General features: G+C 35.9%; 1 protein-coding gene across 2 annotated transcripts in view; it reads right to left on the bottom strand.

Annotated features, from left to right (window-relative positions):
- The window catches only part of PROS1 (protein S), a 100,860-nt gene that overhangs the window by 11,350 nt on the left and 70,074 nt on the right, over positions 1–19,436 (bottom strand). For both annotated transcript variants that reach the window (XM_023216050.3, XM_023216051.2), the window contains exons 7-12: positions 17,564–17,689; positions 15,109–15,230; positions 13,271–13,386; positions 9,294–9,483; positions 2,966–3,133; positions 1,159–1,327 (exon numbers count right to left, since the gene is read on the bottom strand). In XM_023216050.3, coding sequence (XP_023071818.2) covers positions 1,159–1,327; positions 2,966–3,133; positions 9,294–9,483; positions 13,271–13,386; positions 15,109–15,230; positions 17,564–17,689 — 891 coding nt within the window. The remainder of the gene's footprint in view (positions 1–1,158; positions 1,328–2,965; positions 3,134–9,293; positions 9,484–13,270; positions 13,387–15,108; positions 15,231–17,563; positions 17,690–19,436) is intronic.

Raw genomic sequence — 19,436 nt, 5'->3', positions numbered from 1 at the left:
AAGGAGGAAAAGAAGGAAAGAAAAGAAAGAGAAAAACTTGCTAGCAAACCATTCCCTTATTATAAGCAGAAGGTAGTATTTTAAAAATCTGAGGCTGGGCGCGGTGGCTCACACCTGTAATCCCAGCACTTTGGGAGGCCGAGGTGGCTGGATCATGAAGATCAGGAGTTCGAGACCAGCCTGGCCAATATGGTGAAACCTCATCTCTACTAAAAATACAAAAATTAGCCGGGCATGGTAGTGGGCACCTGTCGTCCCAGCTACTTGGGAGGCTGAGGCAGAAGAATCACTTGAATCCAGGAGGCAGAGGTTGCAGTGAGCCAAGATCATGCCACTGTACTCCAGGCTGGGCAACAGAGTAAGACTCTATCTCAAAAACAAAATACAACAAAACAAAATTAAAAAATCTGAAACCTGTGGTGCATTAAGGGTAATCCTGGCACCAGCAAAACTTAAGAAGCTCAACTTTTCACCAGATTGATTCAATCTCATTACTAAGAGCCTAGCAAAAGAAACGTGCTCATTTCCAGACACAAATATTCTTTATCTCAGTCTCTACTATTATACATAAGATGCCCAACTCTAAACCAAAAATTACAGGATACACAAAGATGCAAGAAAAACAACACTTGGTCAAGGGACAAAACAAACAAAATGACCAGACCCAGATATGACACAGTTGGAACTACGAGACAGGGAATTTAAAATAATTATGATGACTACATTGAAATCTCAGTACATAAACTAGACACATGTGAACAGATAGGGAATTTCAACAGGGAGGTAGAAATTTTAAGAAAGCATCAAATAGAAATGCTAGAAATGAAGATGAATCTTTTTGATGCATTCATTGGTAGACTCCATAAAAGTGAGAAATCAGTGAACTTTAAAATAGCTCAATTGAATTTACCCAAAAGGAATCAGGCTTTGTACCGATAAACCTGAAATAACAACACAAGCACATTCAAATGCCTTTATATTTTTCCCAATACACCGAAAAATTTCTGTAAAAGGTATATAATAGTATGAATAAGCATAAGACTAGAGTGGGCACACAGCAGATACTTGATAGTGTTTACCAAAGAAATTATTACTGTTTGTTGATGAATAAATTTACTCATTAATGACAAAAATAGAGATAAATGGAAAATCACTTACCATAATCTATGTGAAATTGAGCAATTCCAGAACCAGGATAGTAGGAGCCCTTCTCCACAGTAACCAGACAATGCTTATTTTGTTTTTCTTGAATAATTTCCTTTATTCCAGAAGCCCCTTGCTTCATCAAATTCCAGCTTCGTATACATCCATCTAGACGAGGGTTAATCTAGCAAATTAAAATATAAGTCAAGGAGTGCATTTTAAACTAAAGAAGTGGCTCGATTATGAGTATAGGTTTTCATTTACAGAAAAAAAATCCTTTCTTTATAATAGTTGAAAATATTTTAAATTTTATTTAAGTTTTTCTTTTCAAAGTATTCTTCAGATGGACAGTCTTTTTCAGTACAAGTGAGCTTATACCATCACAAGACCTCAGTGGCATCTTAATGATTTTTAACACTTCAAGCCCCACCTGCCTCTCCTATATCATCCAGTGGTAACTTTTCTGCTCTCAAGTTTATATTTGCTTCTAGCTGTGGCCCTGGACACTAAGCTGTCTTGTTTGTCTTCTTTGTTTGTTTGTTTGATTGAGACAGAGTCTTGCTGGAGTGCAGTGGTGGGATCTTGGCTCACTGCAACCTCTGCCTCCCTGGTTCAAGCGATTCTCCTGCCTCAGCCTCCCGAGTCGCTGCGATTACAGGTGCCCGCCACCACACCCGGCTCATTTTTGCTCTTTGAGTAGAGATGGAGTTTTGCCACATTGGCTAGGTTGGTCTTGAACTCCTAATCTCAGGTGATCCACCCGCATCGACCTCCCAAAGTGCTGGGATTACAGGTGAGAGCCACCGCGCCCGGCCTTGTTTTTCTTTAGTGGCATTTACAATATGGGTTTATCTTGCCAATCAGACTCTAAGTTTCTTCAGACACAAAAGTGTTTGCATTCTTTAGCCTCCATCAAGCATCCTGCCAGGCTCAAGGCATGTAAAAGCCATTTCATAAATGACTGATGCTTTTTGAATAATTTATTTTACATTAAAAGTGTCTTAATTTCTCAGTTTCAAACAACAGGTATATTGATGTCAACATGGGTTAATTAACCCATGTTAATTGATATTAATTCAAACTTAATATCATGTAACAGAAATCTTTTAAAAGTTAAAGTAACTATTAATTGTCAGGAGTAAAAGATGGATATAAGATAGTAAATACTTACATTAAACCAGCAAGTGTATCGGGCAGGTCTGTGATTTCAAACAAAATTTTTAAAACTCTTTCAAGAGTTAGTGGTTAGTCTCTTTCATGAAACCTATTCTATAGCTATTAAACAGATATTATATTTAGAAAAATATCTATTACATCTAATTTCAATTTGTGACAGGCTACGGTTGTACCTTCAGTAAAGAGGTATTTTTTTAACAATAAATTTCACCTTATATGGTATTCTTTAGCTCTTGCATTTAAGTCCTAAAAATAGACTTGAGAAAGTCCTTTGACTGGCTTTCACAAAATAGCATAATTTTGGACTTAAATATATTAATTTATATGTTTAACGACTGAGTATGGATTATCATGATGTTAACACTGAACTGTAGTGTTAACATTGTCAAGCATTAACCTGAGAATTTTAGAAATCCACTTCACGATTTATGCTGGGGATTTACATGGGCCCAAAACCACTATATCATTTTCTTATTTCATTAATACAATTACAAGGGTTACTAATGTTATTTTTCCATGATCATTTCAAGTTGTCACACTTAGTATGCTTAACAAAACAACTATTGACTCTCAGAAAAACACATATTCAAATCTATTACACAAAAGGAATTCATCCCTGATGAATGACAGCAGCTTGGATCATTACCGGTTTAATGAGTTCACTTTCCACTTTCCGAGGGAATCCTGCAAAGTATACTTTGGTTTCTAGCAATCCATTTTCAGGCTTAAAAAGGGGTCCAGGTTTATTTATATCCATCACAGCTTCTTTAGCTATTTTAATGCTAATACTATGTTCTAATTCTTCCACAGACACCTACAATTAAAAAGAAAAATTACCAAATAACCAAGCATTACTACATATCATTTGAAATACTGGTATCTAAAAACTGTTATTCCCAAAAACTACTTTTGTAAAGTAATCATTTTAGTGTAATTATTAATTTGTTACAACTCATTTGGAATGTCAAATTATGATAAATGTGATAAAAAGACATTTAGGGTGGCAGCACTTGATCAAAAATTAAAAGCGTACCATATTTTAAAGTTAAAAAATAATAGTATTCTGTTAAGCTTAAACATCCAATTATGTATCTTTCAATCCCAGGCTGCTAGAAAATTAACAGTTAAGTGAGCCATTCTATCTCAGGAAAAATTTAAGTGGTCTTATTTTGCAATTGTCTGATAATACACATATGGGATCAAGAATGTAAATAAGTTCTTAATATAAAGTAAGAAAAATCAATATGTTCACTATTCTGTTAATTGCACACAAATTATTTTTTCTCTAAAATTCAAAAGTGATTGAAGCAATAAGAAAAAAATACATAAAATTAAATTGAAGTTTTCCTATTTTGAGAGTAGTTTGGGTTTTTAAAAAAGGTTTCAAGTAAGGGTAAACAACAATAAAAATTCCTTCCACAAAGGCAATTTGAAGAACCACTGCTGAAATCACTTCAAGTAAAACTATAGCACTCAAAGTGCAAACTCTTCACTCACTAACTAATAATATAAGCCAGACAATAAACACATTAAAACACCATGATAGGAAGGGAAAAACTATCCTCCAACATAGAATACATTTAGTGACACAAACTTAAAGTTGGTCAACACTCCTTCTTTAATATAGCCAATTAGCAGCATTCGAACAACTATTCTCTTCTTTACAAACTTTCTTAACTTAGCCTACAACACCTGACCCTGCTTGCTTCTCTCTCTACACTCTAACCACTACTTCTCAGTCTCCTTTGCTGGATCTTCCCCTCCCCACGGCTCAGGCCCCAGACCTTTCTCCTGTAGCCATGCAAGTATTTTAAGTGAGACACCATGACTCCACTCCAGGGCATCTGGAAAATTTGGAGGTGGGGAACACTTTTATTTGTCACAATGAGTAGGGGCCATGCTGGCACTGCAAGATGATAGACAATCTGCATTATGTACATAGGCTACTCAAGCAGAATTAATAATAATAAGTAATGCAGAACTAATAATAAACTATCAAGTATGCTTAAAATCTTTTGAACATCCCTGCTAGGTATTCATATAGGGACTATTCATGCTTACAATCATCTGAGTTTGTGTATACATACACACAAAATCCTTGCTGCACTATTTTAGCATTCATTACATTTTTCAAGAATATAATAATCTTGAAAACTAAGGATAGATTGATATTTGTTTCATTCATATCTGTACCAGGAACTTCTCACCACTTTGGAAAATTAATAATACCAATGGCAACACCATGCATGCACTTAATGGTATTTGAGTTGCTAATATAACACCCCAGCATTAGTCTTCATTTGTAGCTTTTACTTTATGCATAGAAGCAAGCTTTAACAAGTGCTGTAGTTATAGCTGACTATGTATACATCAAAATACATATTATTTTCTTATAAATTACTTTCCTTTAATTTATCCATATTAATATAATGAGAGCATTATATTGGTTTTGATTGGGTATATGTGAAGATAGTTTACATTATTGATACATTTCATTATAGAATAGTAAAGCAGCATTCAGACATTGGATGATATAGTATTTGGAACCACTGGTCAACACAAACAGTTTCAGGCCCTTAAAACCCCTCTTTATGCTGAGTATTCAAAAATTTGAATTGAAGGCTTAACTTTAAAAATATATCCAGAATCTGACCACTTCTCACCACCCTTATCATCAGCACACCAGTCAAAGCTTCCATCTTCTCTCTGCTGGATTCTTCCAACAGTCTCCTAACTCCATATCCTGTTCTACTCTCATTCTCCACTTCTAGTTTCCACAAAGTCATCCACTTCTGATTGGGATTATCTTTTAAAATGCAAGTTAGATCCATGTCCTTTCTCAAAACCATCCAGGGTCTTTCCATTTAGCATAAAATCCACATCCTCATCATTGCCCCCAAGGCCCTCGATGATCTTATTCTAGACCACGTTTCTAACCTCATTTTCTAACTACTCTCCCCTGCTGCTACACTACTCTTTGTGTTATTCCTCAAATACCAAACACATCCTAGTCCAAGAAATTCTCTACTTGCTGTTCACATGGTGCAGAATCATTTTATATTCCCCTCATGTATTTCTCACGACATGTGCTCTCAATCTCCGCTCAGATCTAATCTAATCAGAGATGCCTTTCCTGATTCTATATGTATACTAATCACCATCACTCTCTATGTCCTTGCCTGGCTTTTCTTTTTCCTTATAACAGGAATAACTATCTGGCATATTTATTTTTTCATGCATTTGTTGTTTGCATCTCACCATTAGAATGCAAGCTGCATAAGAGCACTGACTTTTTTTTATTTGCTGTTGTATCTTTACCACCTAGAATAAGGATTAGCACATAGCATTGCCAACGAATATTTTGCTGAATGAATTATGATACATTTACAATTAAAATTCCTAATATTAGACTCATAATCAAAGATAAGATTAATATTAGACTCATAATCAAAGATGAGAATTTATAATCATTTATAAATTCACCAGATTTGCCCAAGTATGCTTTGTTCATACCTCTACTGTAATGTATTTCCTGTTACATTATATTATTTCCCAAAGAAGCATCAGCTACTTATCTATGAGGTACTAAGCTCTAGAGCGAGAAAAATCTCTTGCTATTGTTGCAGGAAGTCAGGGACCCCGAACAGAGGGACTGACTGGAGCCATGGCAGAGGAACATAAATTGTGAAGATTTCATGGACATTTATCAGTTCTCAAATAATACTCTTATAATTTCTTACACCTGTCTTACTTTAATCTCTTAATCCTGTTATCTTCATAAGCTGAGGATGTATGTCACCTCAGGATCACAATTGTGTTAACTGTACAAGTTGATTGTAAAATGTGTGTTTGAACAATATGAAATCAGTGCACTTTGAAAAAGAACAGAATAACAGCGATTTTAGGGAACAAGGGAAGACAACCATAAGGTCTGACTGCCTATGGGGTCGGGCAAAATAGAGCCATATTTTTCTTCTTGCAGAGAGCCTATAAATGGACATGCAAGTAGGGAAGATATCACTAAATTCTTTTCATAGCAAGGAATATTAATAATTAATACCCTGGGGAAGGAATGCATTCCTGGAGGGAGGTCTATAAATGGCCACTCTGGGAGTGTCTGTCTTATGCAATTGAAATAAGGACTGAAATATACCCTGGTCTCCTGCAGTACCCTCAGGCTTATTAGGGTGGGGAAAAAAAACCCACCCTGGTAAATTTGAGGTCAGACCGGTTCTCTGCCCTTGAACCCTGTTTGTTGTTGTTTAAGATGTTTATCAAGATAATACATGCACTGCTGAACATAGACCCTTATCAGTAATTCTGCTTTTGCCCTTTGCCTTGTGATCTTTGTTGGACCCTTATCAGGAGTTTCTGATTTTGCTCTTGTCCTGTTTCCTCAGAAGCATGTAATCTATATTCTCCTTTTCGCCCTTTGAAGCATGTGATCTTTGTGACCTACTCCCTGTTATTACACACCCTCCCCTTTTGAAATCCTTAATAAAAACTTGTTGGTTTTGTGACTCCAGTGGGCATCACGAACCTACCGATATGTGATGTCACCCCTGGAGGCCCAGCTGTAAAATTCCTCTCTTTGTACTGTTTCTCTTTATTTCTCAGCTGGCTGACACTGACGGAAAATAGAAAGAACCTATGTTGAAATATTGGGGGCAGGTTCCCCAATATGCTGTAGTTCTAATGCCTTGAACTCAGGAACTTAGCATCAAAAGCACCCACTAAAAGCTGATTGAATAAATGAGTGCATGTCTGCATAATTGAAAGACCAAAATAATTTAGTGATGACCTCACATGGCTTCTCAATACAAACTTCTTGTCTGGGTGCAGTGGCTCACACCTGTAATCCCTGCACTTTGGGATGCTGAGGAGAACTGATCACCTGAGGTCAGAAGTTCTGGACTAGCCTGGCCAAAATGGTGAAACTCATCTCTACTAAAAATACAAAAACTACCCAAGCATAGTGTCAGGTACCGATAGTCCCAGCTACTCAAGAGGCTGAGACAGGAGAATTGCTTGAACCCAGGAGGTGGAAGTTGCAGTGAGCCAAGATCATGCCACTGCACTCCAGCCTGGGTGACAGAGCAAGACTCCGTCTCAAAATAATAATAATAGTGATGATAAATAAATAAATAACATAAATAAATAAATTGAGATCAGCACAAACTTCTTGCCAGCTCCTCTAGGTATAAAAGATGTCTCTTTTGGCACCATATTCTAAGGCGAAGCCAATCTTCTCTCAGCTATCCTCTGCTGATGGCAGCAATGACTCTATACTTCAGAAAAGACTTCTCCCCACTATTAACTAGCAGTAATCCCTTCAGAAAAGTCCCACTTTAACCCAGTTGATTAAAGTGCTATTCTTGATCATTAGAATAAAGGCTATATGCAGGATTAAATTAAAATGCTAATCTCTTTCTTTCCTCTTGTCTCCTCTCCTCTCCTCTCCTTTCTTTTCCTTTCTTTTTTGACATAGAGTCTTCCTTTGTCACTCAGGCTGGAGTGCAGCTGCATGATCTCACTGAAACCTCTGCTTCCTGGGTTTAAGCGATTCTCCTGCTGGGACTGCAGGCGTGCGCCACCATGCCTGACTAATTTTTGTATTTTTAGTAGAGATGAGGTTTCGCCATGTTGGTCAGGCTGCTCTCGAACTCCTGACCTCAGGTGATCCACCCACCTTGACTTCCCAAAGTGCTGGGATTACAGGTGTGAGCCACTGCACCCAGCCTAAAATGCTAATTTCTAAGCACACTGGTACCTGCTACTGTATATTGTTTGCACAAAAACTGATTACTAGGTCTGGTACAATGGCTCATGCCTGTAATCCTAGCATTTTGGGAAGCCAAAGTGGGAGGAGGATTCCTTGAGTTCAAGACCAGCCTGGGCAACATAGCAAGGCCCTGTGTCTATTTTTTTTAAAAAAGGGATTACTTATCTATCTGCTTGTATTTGAATTTGAATTACCTTTTTGAATTTGTCACTATGTTTATTTCTCCTTAATTTAAAACATATTATTGACGGTTGAGGAGAGTTTTCCTTGATCAATGTTGTCTTTGCACAAATTGTTATGCTGGTCGAGTGTGGTTGCTCACTCTTGTAATCCCAGCACTTTGGGAGGCCGAAGTGGGTGGACAGCTTGAGGCCAGGAGTTTGAGACCAGTCTGGCCAACATGGTGAAACCCTGTCTCTACTAAAATTACAAAAATTAGCCAGGTGTGCTATTGCACACCTGTAATCCCAGCTACTCAGGAGGCTGAGGCACAAGAATCGCTTGAACCCAGGAGGTGGAGGTTGCAGTGAGCCAAGACCATGCCACTGCACTTCAGCCTGGGTGACAGAGTGAGACTCTCTCTCAAAAAAATAACAAAACAAAAAAAGGCTGGGCGCAGTGGCTCACCCAGGACTTTGGGAGGCCAAGGCAGGCGGATCACCTGAGGTCAGGAGTTCGAGACCAGCTGGACCAACATGGAGAAACCCCGTTTCTACTAAAAACACAAAATTAGCCAGGCATGGTGGTGCATGCCTGTAATCCCAGCTACTCAGGAGGCCGAAACAGGAGAATCACTTGAACCCGGGAGGCGGAGGGTTGCAGTGAGCCGAGATTGCGCCATTGCACTCCAGCCTGGGCAACAAGAGCAAAACTCCGTGTCAAAAAAAAACAAACAAAACTGTTAGGCCGCCTAATAATCCCTAACACCATTGTTCATCAATCAGCCACTAAAAAAGGTAAAAAGTTAAAGACAGAGTAGTTCAAGCAAATAACTAAAACCAATGCTTCTAATATATTCAGTGAGAATATTATTATTCAGGGTGTTTCAGGGATTTACAGTATGTAGAATATGCCTCCTATAGCATCAGATAACTCCAAACCCATTTTGGTTTGGTATCACTATAAAAATAAATTATGATTTTATACAAACTGCATCAAAGTGGGAAGATAGTGATGAAATCTGCAAACATACCATATTCCATAGACCGTTATTAATAATGTCACCTCCAGTTGTGATTTTGGATGTATGTTCATTCTTAAGCTGAACTTCAATCTTTCCACCACGAAGTGCAATCAGGAGCCATGCTGAGTGATCGATAGATTCTGCATACAGTATCACGCCTTGTGAATCATATGTCCGGAAATCAAATTCTGCTGAAAATCTAAAAAACAGACAAAGAGAGATCCTTAAGAGTGAGAAATACAGAAAGCTCAATGCATTATTCTTTATTTCTTATACTGACAAACGTAACATGGACAAAGAGTCAACTATTTATTTCATTTTCTGGAATTAATAAAAGAGAAGGGCAGAATTAGATGGCTCATGTATTATCTCTGGCTCCATGTATGTTTAAAATTAAGTTATTATTTTTTCTTGCTTATTCTTGGAATCTTTTCCCCAGAGAACAGACCCTTTGGTAATTTGTCATCTTTGTTTGGCATATGTTTTGAAAGCACCTTCCAAATGCTGGAATTAATACACATGTATAAGTATCAGGCATACTATGTCTCTCCTGGAGCCTTTTATACACTACATAATCTAACATTAAGAAGTGGTTGTTTGTTTTTGTTTTTGTTTTTGCTGTATCCATAAGTGATCATAAAATGTGTTACAATTTCATCTTTGGTTTATTCATCAAAAGGCATATTTTCCCCATAATTTCACCTGTCAGGAATCACTCATGGAGATCTGCAAGATGGCATATGGATGACTACAGACATCATTAAGTCTTCGTGTGTGGTAAGAAAGGTAAAATTTAAAAACTTAAAATAGGCCGGGCACAGTGGCTCAAGCCTGTAATCCCAGCACTTTGGGAGGCCGAGACGGGCGGATCACGAGGTCAGGAGATCGAGACCATCCTGGCTAACACGGTGAAACCCCGTCTCTACTAAAAAATACAAAAAACTAGCCGGGCGACATGGCGGGCGCCCGTAGTCCCATCTACTCAGGAGGCTGAGGGAGGAGAATGGCGTAAACCCAGGAGGCGGAGCTTGCAGTGAGCTGAGATCCAGCCACTGCACTCCAGCCTGGGCAACAGAGCGAGACTCCATCTCAAAAAAAAAAAAAAAAAAAAAAAAACTTAAAATATATCTATTAGCTTTCCTAAAACTCTAATTGCATAAGTCACTCTAGTAGAATACACAGAAGGAAAACTTAAAAGATACAGTCTACCCATGTGTTTGGGAGTATCTGAGTGCTGGCAACATCTGCTGCTATTAAGACTCTAGACATATATGTAGCTATTACAGGGAAGAAAAGTCTTAGGATGCAGGACTTAAAATAACATGTGTTGATTCAGTATCCTTAAAACACTTCAATGAGAATCAGCATCGAAGTTTCCAAGGGACTAGCAAATCCAAATGATTGACAAAAGACGAACAGGGAAAAGGAACAATAGATGTGTAACTATTGGTCACCTAAGTTAAACTACAGGCAATTTAAGTTAAAGAGTCTGGACTTCAGATAATTGCTAAATTAGGCAGGACAGAATCCCATACTCTTACCGCAATATAAGAGTAATAGTAATAGAGGCACCATTTGCAATGGGGCACAGATCTCCCTCAAATGGAACAAAGAAAAGATGACGAAATAAATGTTTTCATCTTTAGAATTCTAAAGAAATGCTAAAAAGAGGTAAAATGTGGAGTAAAGTATGCTGGATGGATAAAAATGTAGTAGGAACTTACTGAACTCAGATTATATAAAAAAGACCAGTTTTGCTTGGAATAAGGACTTCTATCCTCTTTCATAACTATCTGAACATTTTGTGGATGTGAAACGATATTATCTTGCCAAAATCCAAATCTGTGTATGCTCAAGATCTTCCAGCAGTTGATTCTATTATGGAGATAACTTCCTTTTCTTTGTAAAATCAGGCTAAAATCGTATTTCAAAGTCATGCTCTGCATATTTTGTTTCTGGAATATATCATCAACATATTGATTCATTACAATGGGGAACAATTCATTCTTTTTCACAAGCGTGGTAAACTGGAAAATAGACTGAATTTGTTGACATTTATGTAGGGAAAGCATTTGATCATGAGAAACTGATGTAAAGAAATTTGCAAAAATAAATAAAAGCACTAGTTATTCTTTGTGTTGATCACACAGGTGGCAGTTTATAAAAATTCATCAAGCTGTACATTTAGTCTAATGTGTACATTTCTGTACATACTTTATATTTCAATGAAAAGTTTAAAATAAATAAATAATAAATTCTGGAAAAAATAATTTGGCCAATTCCAATCCAATGTTAGAGAATAAACTACTGTGAATCGTCAGTGAGAAATGAACACAGTCATCCATCCCTAGGTATACATGGGAGATTGGCTCCAGGACCCCGGGATGGTATCAATATCCACAAATGCTCAAGTCCCTTATATAAAATGGCATAGTATTTGCATATAACCTATGCACATCCTCCCACGTACTTTAAGTCATCTCTAGATTATGTATAATACTCAATACAATGTAAATGGTATGTAAATAGTTGTCATACTGTATTGGGTTTTATTTATATTACTTTGTATTGTATTGTATTGTCAATATTTATCGTGGTTTTTTTTCTGAATATTATCGACCTGAGATTGGTTAAATCGACAGATGAGGAACTCAAGGATATAGAGGATCAATTGTATTCCTAAAAGTGTTATTTACTACAACTAATAATATTTTTCTCTCTCATTCTTATTATTCTCAGAGCAGGAAAGGGTTTTCTCCAATCTCTATCATTAGAAGATATTACTTGCTCTGTGATGTTAAAGGAAAAAAAAACCCTTATTGGGAGAAATAAAGCATGGAAGGAGCATAGTTGCTTAAGTGTTTATATAAGTTATTGATCTTAGAATAATTTTCAATGTTTTTAATAATGTCTATGAATTTAGTTATTTAATGAGTAATCATTCATGCATCTGACATCAAATTCTAAACATGCATGCTTATTTAATTAAAATATTTTAAAATTTGAACTATATACTCTGTCTCAAGTATTTTTCCTTGTCATTATTCCAAAAAAATTCCAATTTCTTTCTTCTACTTCCAGCAACGTATGCTTCTGAGAAAATCTGATAACTAAAGTACAATTATGGCAGATCACCTGGGGTGATCACTTGAGGTCAGGAGTTGAAGACCAGCCTGGGCCACATGATGAAACTGTCTCTTTACTAAAACTACAAACATTAGCCGGGTGTGGTGGCCTACGCCTGTAGTCCCAGCTACTCAGGAGGCTGAGGCAGGAGAATTGCTTGACCTGGGAGGCGGAGGTTGCAGCGAGACAAGACTGTGCCACTGCACTCCAGCCTGGGTGACAGAGCAAGACTCTGTCTCAAAAATAAATAAATAAACAAAAATAAAATAAAATAAAAATTGGATGTAAACATTGCTATAAAATATAGTGGAATCAAGGCTAAAAAACATAATCAATTATTTCATTTCTGAACTCAATCTAACTACAATAATAATGGATAACGTATTTAGATAGCCAACTAAAATTATGTAATGTATGTCTTTAAAATGCCACTTAAGCAAGTTTAAATTTTTTCCTTAATAATTTTGAACATAGTGATATTCTAAAAGCAATACTGAGTATTTTTTATTACTTAGTTTTCATAACATGTGTAAAGAGTAATGGAAATTTCACAAGTACGTTAAATCCACGTTCCCAGCTTCTTAGTAAATATGCACTTTCTACAAAAGGAAGAACATGGAGTAAGGTAAAATGTTAACTGGGGAAAGTCAGCCTAGAATGACTCAAAAAGGTTTTAGCATGAAAATTACATGTGTGAAGGAATAAATTAACTTTAGGGCTCCCCAAATCATCTGATTGGTAATATGACTACATTATCTGATAGGTAATACAATTTCACACATTTCAAACCTTTTCAACCACTTTTCTCCTGCCCTCATCTGCTTAACCTCTAGAAATTATCATTGCTAGTGGTTCCTCACCTGCTGATTTCTGGCAAACGAAATTTTAAATATAAAACAACCCCTGCAAACTGTTCCGCCAAGTAAAGTAATTCATACTTTGTGTCAAGGTTCAAGGGAAGGCACACTGAAACAGCCTGGAATAAAAGAAACCAAATAAACAACAAGAAAATCAAAATGCATAGGTTAGTGCTGAATGTTTGTGTGAGGCCATGCATTTTTGTTTGGTTACTAATGTATCATCTGTAACACACTAAAATAATTAAGAATATTTTGGGTAATAATAAAGACATATCTTCCATTTCCTTGTACAGTCTATCTATAAAGAATATGTGGGTTTTAAAGTCTCCTTCAATGTGCATGGTTTTAGATCTTTGTCTTTAATACTTCTTTTGCAAATTTTAGTCCTAAACACAAACTCTTCCAAAACCAATATATATTTCTTTAACTGTCAGGTATAATATCTTCCATGAATTATGTCTGAACATTATTTTTATTTGAAGTCAGAAATAGGTGTAAGAATGTATCAATAAATAACACCTCATTCATTTATTAAGCCAAAGTTTTCTGAGCAAGAATGTGCTATCTAGATAGTAAAGAGAATACTGGAAAACATGAAGGAAATAAATATAAATTAAGATCTCATAGTCTCCAAGGAATTTACAAGAAGATTATTTAAAGTCATCACATATGGTATCAAGTATTTTCTTCTAAGAGTGAAAACAAACATTAAAATGAAAAGCTTTTAATGTATAAATGATTGAGCACATATGAGGATATTTTGAGGAGAATTACGTACATAGCACTGTATTAAATATAGGCCCAGAAATAACATTTTGTTTCCCCTTAAAACTTTAAGAAATCTATTTCAAGGCAGACAGTGATATGTAAGTACACCAAATACAGAAATAACAAAGGACTAAATTACAGAATAGATGTTCACACAGCGTGGCATTTCAGTTAAGTAGTACCATACCAAAATTACTACACATGCCAACTAGCTTATTTCCAGGTAGGTTGCATACTACTGAATGTGACATTTTTCCGGACATGCACAGCTTTGTCTTGGCAACAGATATAGAGGTATGTATGTACACTTAAATCATTATTTAGGCATTTTTTATGGTCTGCCTCATAATTATATATAATTTTGCCTCCACTTGTCAAAAAAAACATGCGGGAAACAAAAGAGCTCAGATGGTGACATTTATTTCAATGAAGTAAAAACGAGCACCTACCCCCAATATTCAATTCCTGGGTCAGTTATGCATTAAATCTAAGTAACTAAAAGCAAGTCTGAGAGACACAGATTAAGAAATCAACCTCTCTGAATTATGATATATTTAAACCCCACTAAATCCTAGAAATTGTTAAAAGTGTACGTTAAAACTGCACTTGCACCCTCTGAAACTTCATGAGCACTTTACAAACACTAACATGCCTAAGACATGATCAAACTAGTCAGAGTGGAATCCAGAAAAGTAGACAGTGGAAAATGTTTTCACTTAAGTTTCAATGGGAGATTTTTTTTTTCACAACGAGGGCTACTAAACTCAGCTTTTCTTGATTTCTTAAGTAAACACACACGTTGTATTTTATAAATGTACAGGCTACAGATAAGTACTCTCTAAACTGTGACTCTACCCTCTTTTTTTAAACTCAGCCACTAATTATCCCCAGTGTTTATGACTTACATGGCCATAATTAGTAAATAATCATGACTCATAACCTGCTTAAAGCTACAGCAATTGTTGTAGAACATCTATGTTTTCCTGATTTAACTCAGTTACGTGAAAATAAGTATGCGGATTTCTCATTTTAGGAAACAGGGGAGCAGTTAAGCAGTGTAAAATGTTTACCTCACAACTCTTCTGATCTTGGGCAAGTTTGAATCCTTTCTTCCCATCACAGTAGCAAGTGTAACCTCCAGGGTAATTGACACAAAGCTGAGCACACATGTTCTCAGAGCATTCATCTACATCTGAGGTAAAAACATACGCACACACACACACAAACTTTAGTATCTCCTAAATGTTCAATCTCATAGGCACAGGAATATTATGATTGTAGTATGAGATAATCAACGATAATCCAATCTTAGGGAAAGAAATACTATGACATCAAGCCACATTTAAATATAATACTTAACGTGGAAATTTAAACGAGTTACAAGTGTAATTTTTATTTATTTACATATTTGAAACTAAAATTAATTTATAACTTTCGGTGATTAAGTATAACAATTCTACCAAATTTCTCATTTTGAATTTGAAGAAAAAAAGATTGAGAATCTCAACTTAACTGTCATTTCTGATTATTTGAATTCCATTGAGATTACCTCACAATTCATTGCTTTGAGAAAAAGAAAAAAGGAATGCGAAGGGGGAGAGGAAGGGAGAGGAAGGTGGGGAAGAAGTAAAGGAAAAGAAAGGCAGGGAAGAGAAGAAAAGACCGCTTTAACTGAAGGTTGATACAGTCAGGAATTAAATGACAATATCAAGAACATTGGGTCTCTCATAATGCAATAATTAATGGTGGCAGTGAATTTAGGGAAATATCTTTATTTGTTATCTTTCTTTCTTTTTTTTTTTTTTAAACCTCACTATGATGTAATCTCCCATGTTACGAAATCTATATGGTCCCTGTCCCTACTCCATATTTTGAGAAAATCATTCTTGGAAATTTATAATATTATGTTGAAGCAAACATTTATCTCAGAACTATATAAGATCATTTACATTTTCATTGGATATGCCCTATAACCTTTACAACTCCACAAGTTCATAAATGCTATTATTGAATATGTTTTCATAAAATAATTTAAAATAGATTCCCAAAATTAATAATCCTTCAATAGTATTAAAATTGCATATTATTAAATTTATAGATCAGATAAGAGTCATATATAAATCTTTTATAAAAATATGTCATTCATTAAATAAAACTACAATACAGGGGATGAAGTTGGCTAATGATAATTCTGCAGATGTCTAGAGTTATCCATGGTAATTTCTATCTGCAATGGTGGGAAAGGAGAAATGTGTGTGTGGTGGGCAGGGGAATATTTTTGGTCAGTGCAAAAGGAGATAGGACATCAAAATCTCAAAAGCAGCATACGTAGTTAAAAAATATATTGTAAAATTATTATTGATTTAGACAACTTCATAGAGACAAGAAACAAGAGTAGAGGTTACTTCCATCAAGGTAACTAATAAAAGAAAACTCACTGCTTAATAGTTACTGCTTAAGAGTTTTTGTTTGGGCTGATGAAAAAGTTTTGGAAATAGCAGTGATGGCTGCACAATGGCAAGAATGTAATTAATGCCACTGAATTGTACATTTAAAAATGGTTAAAAGGGTACATTAAAACTGTACTTGTACCCACACATCTATTTTTTAAAAGGTACACTATACATGTGTGTGAATATACACATATATATGTATGTGTATATATATATATTTTCTTATGTATGTGTATACACACACACACACACACATATATATATATACACACACACACACACACACACACACAGCCACAATAGAAAAATTAGTATTGATTAGTTCCAACCATGGCATTAAATCTGTTTTAAAATTTTAAAAAATCCAAAGGAAGGTATGAGATGATCTGTATATCATGATAAACAGACCTACAAACAAACAACTATAATATGTTGAAGCTTCCTGGGGCACACAGGGCAGAGCCACTGCAGTCACTCGAAGCAACAGCACCTTCAAGGGGTTGCCCCAAACCCACACGCTCTGACATTACTGATCAGTATTTCTTAAACTTCTAGTGTATTGTTATCATTTCTTTATCATGAGATAATAGAACTGTGTCACTTTTTATTTTAGAATAAATGACTTATTTATATATGCCCAGAAAAATCACTGAAAATCTCGGAATAAAAACTAAAGTTTTTAACCATGCTCATTGTCTCACTCAGATGACCTTTAAGCTTATGTCTTTCTTTTCTATCTACTGTTTTTCCTGCCAAACTGAAATTCTCTTTATCTTTGAATATAATGTAAATGACATGAAAATATATTTATCTTGTTTTTATCACACATGGAGGTCTCCAATTCATAGGGAGCACAAAGGGCCAATCGGCGCGCATAACACTAAACTTAAAGACCATGTGTCTTACATACTTTTACTCTGGAAGGCAGCCAATGATTACCCAATTGAACAAGCTATATTAGGGATAAGAAAACATGACTGTTGATGCCAAACAAAACCAATGCTTTCAAATATCAGTTCAGACTTCACACACACCCTCTCCACAATCAGTAATGATACTACCATCATTCTACCTTCACAAGACTTTGATTTGAGATTATATCTGTAGCCTTCAGGGCATTCACATTCAAAATCTCCTGGAATGTTCTTGCACACAGCTGTGCCACAAATGTTTGGCTTCAAAGAGCATTCATCCACATCTATAAATAAAATAACCATATTTAAAAACATTTTTCCCATACCAGCAGACACTAGCAAAGAACCCTTGATTTGTGCTTCCTGGACTAGTTTAATATATGTAATGAGATAACATAGGGAATTTGATTCATGTTTGCCATGTTCCTTTCTAGTTATGTTAAGAAGGAGAAAGCTTTAAAAATGTTCTTATCTGCCAGGTTGTGGTATGAAAAGAAACAGAGGTCTTGAAAACAGATTCACTCCATATTATCACAATTACTTTTTGTACATGGGATGGCTCATCTATTCTATCTTGTTTCTTTGGAAATGAACAAACATGTAATTTGTACACTACTATTGTCTAAAGTAGACGATAGTGATTCAAATTTATATTAAGATTAAGATCTCTAAATACTTATAAATCTGCAGTTAATCCAATATGAATTTAGTGCTAAATGAATATTCCAGAAATTTCAGATGCATATATTATAGTGCGAAATGAAGGAGACAACATACTGATAGTAACTAGTTACTAGATGAGCACCTGTGAAGAAAACAAAACACGCGACAGAAATAGTTCAACGGAGATGTTATTATTAGTGAATTCTTCTGCGTACTCTCTGGAGAAAGACAAATTCAGAACAGAAAATATGTTTTCTATTACAAAAGTTGACAGCCTTTTTTCCAGATTAATAGTCAAAATTTAGGATATTTTTAAAAATAACTTGCACAAAAATAATAAAACCAGTTTCCTTGTAGGAATTTTTCTATATTTTGACTGTATCATTGTCAACATCCTAAGTGTGAAATTGTACTATCATTTTGTAAAATATTACCATTAAGGGAAAACGGGGTAAAGGGTAGGTATATAGCATCTCTCTGTATTACTTCTTACAACTTCATGTGAATCTTTAACTAATTCAAAGAAAAATATCCAATTTTTTAAAAAGAGCTAAAAACTATGTTTTTGAAATAAAGTAAGCCGGAGCAACAGTGGGACACTGTCTCTATGAAGTTTTTTTTCTTAAAGTAGCCAGGAGTGGCCGGCCATGGTGGCAGTGCTATAGTCCTAGCACTTTGGGAGGCCAAAGTGTTCAGGACCAGCCTGAGTGAGCAACATGGTGGAACCCCACTTCTATACATTTAAAAAAAAAAAAAAAGGAAAAGAGAAAAAATTAGCCAGGAGTGGTGGCATGTGTTCTTGTTACTAAGAAGGATAAGGCGAGAGGATCACTTGAATCCAGAAGTTGGGGTGCCTTGAACTATGATTGCACCACTCCACTCCACCCTGGGCGACAGAGGGAGACCCTGTCACTAAATAAATACGTAATAAACTAAAATAAAAGCAGTAAAAATATGTCACTAAGTGTATTTGGTTTGAGGTATATTGCAGGGAATTATTTAGATCATACAAGTTTAAGTTACAGTACATTGGTTTTATGACTCCGCACTGACATCTAATGTCTGATTGTAAAGTTTTATTCTTTCAGCTGGGCACAGTCGCTCATGTCTGTAATCCCAGCACTTTGGAAGGCCAAGACGGGAAGATCACTTGAGCTCAGGCATTCAAGAGCAGCCTGGTCAACATGGCAAAACCTCATCTTTACTGAAAAATACAAAATTAGCCAGGTGTGGTGGCGTGCATCTGTCCCAGCTACTCAGGGGGCTGAGGCAGAAGAATCACTTGAACCCGCAAAAAGGTTGAAGTGAGCCGAGCTCACACTGCATTCCAGCCTGGGCATCATAGCGAGACTCTGTCTCGAAAAAAAC

Source organism: Piliocolobus tephrosceles, chromosome 2 (genome assembly GCF_002776525.5).
Source record: "Piliocolobus tephrosceles isolate RC106 chromosome 2, ASM277652v3, whole genome shotgun sequence".
Classification (NCBI taxonomy): Eukaryota; Metazoa; Chordata; class Mammalia; order Primates; family Cercopithecidae; genus Piliocolobus; species Piliocolobus tephrosceles.
The sequence above is the reverse complement of the archived record's forward strand: the minus strand, read 5'-3'. Positions and strand labels throughout refer to the sequence as shown.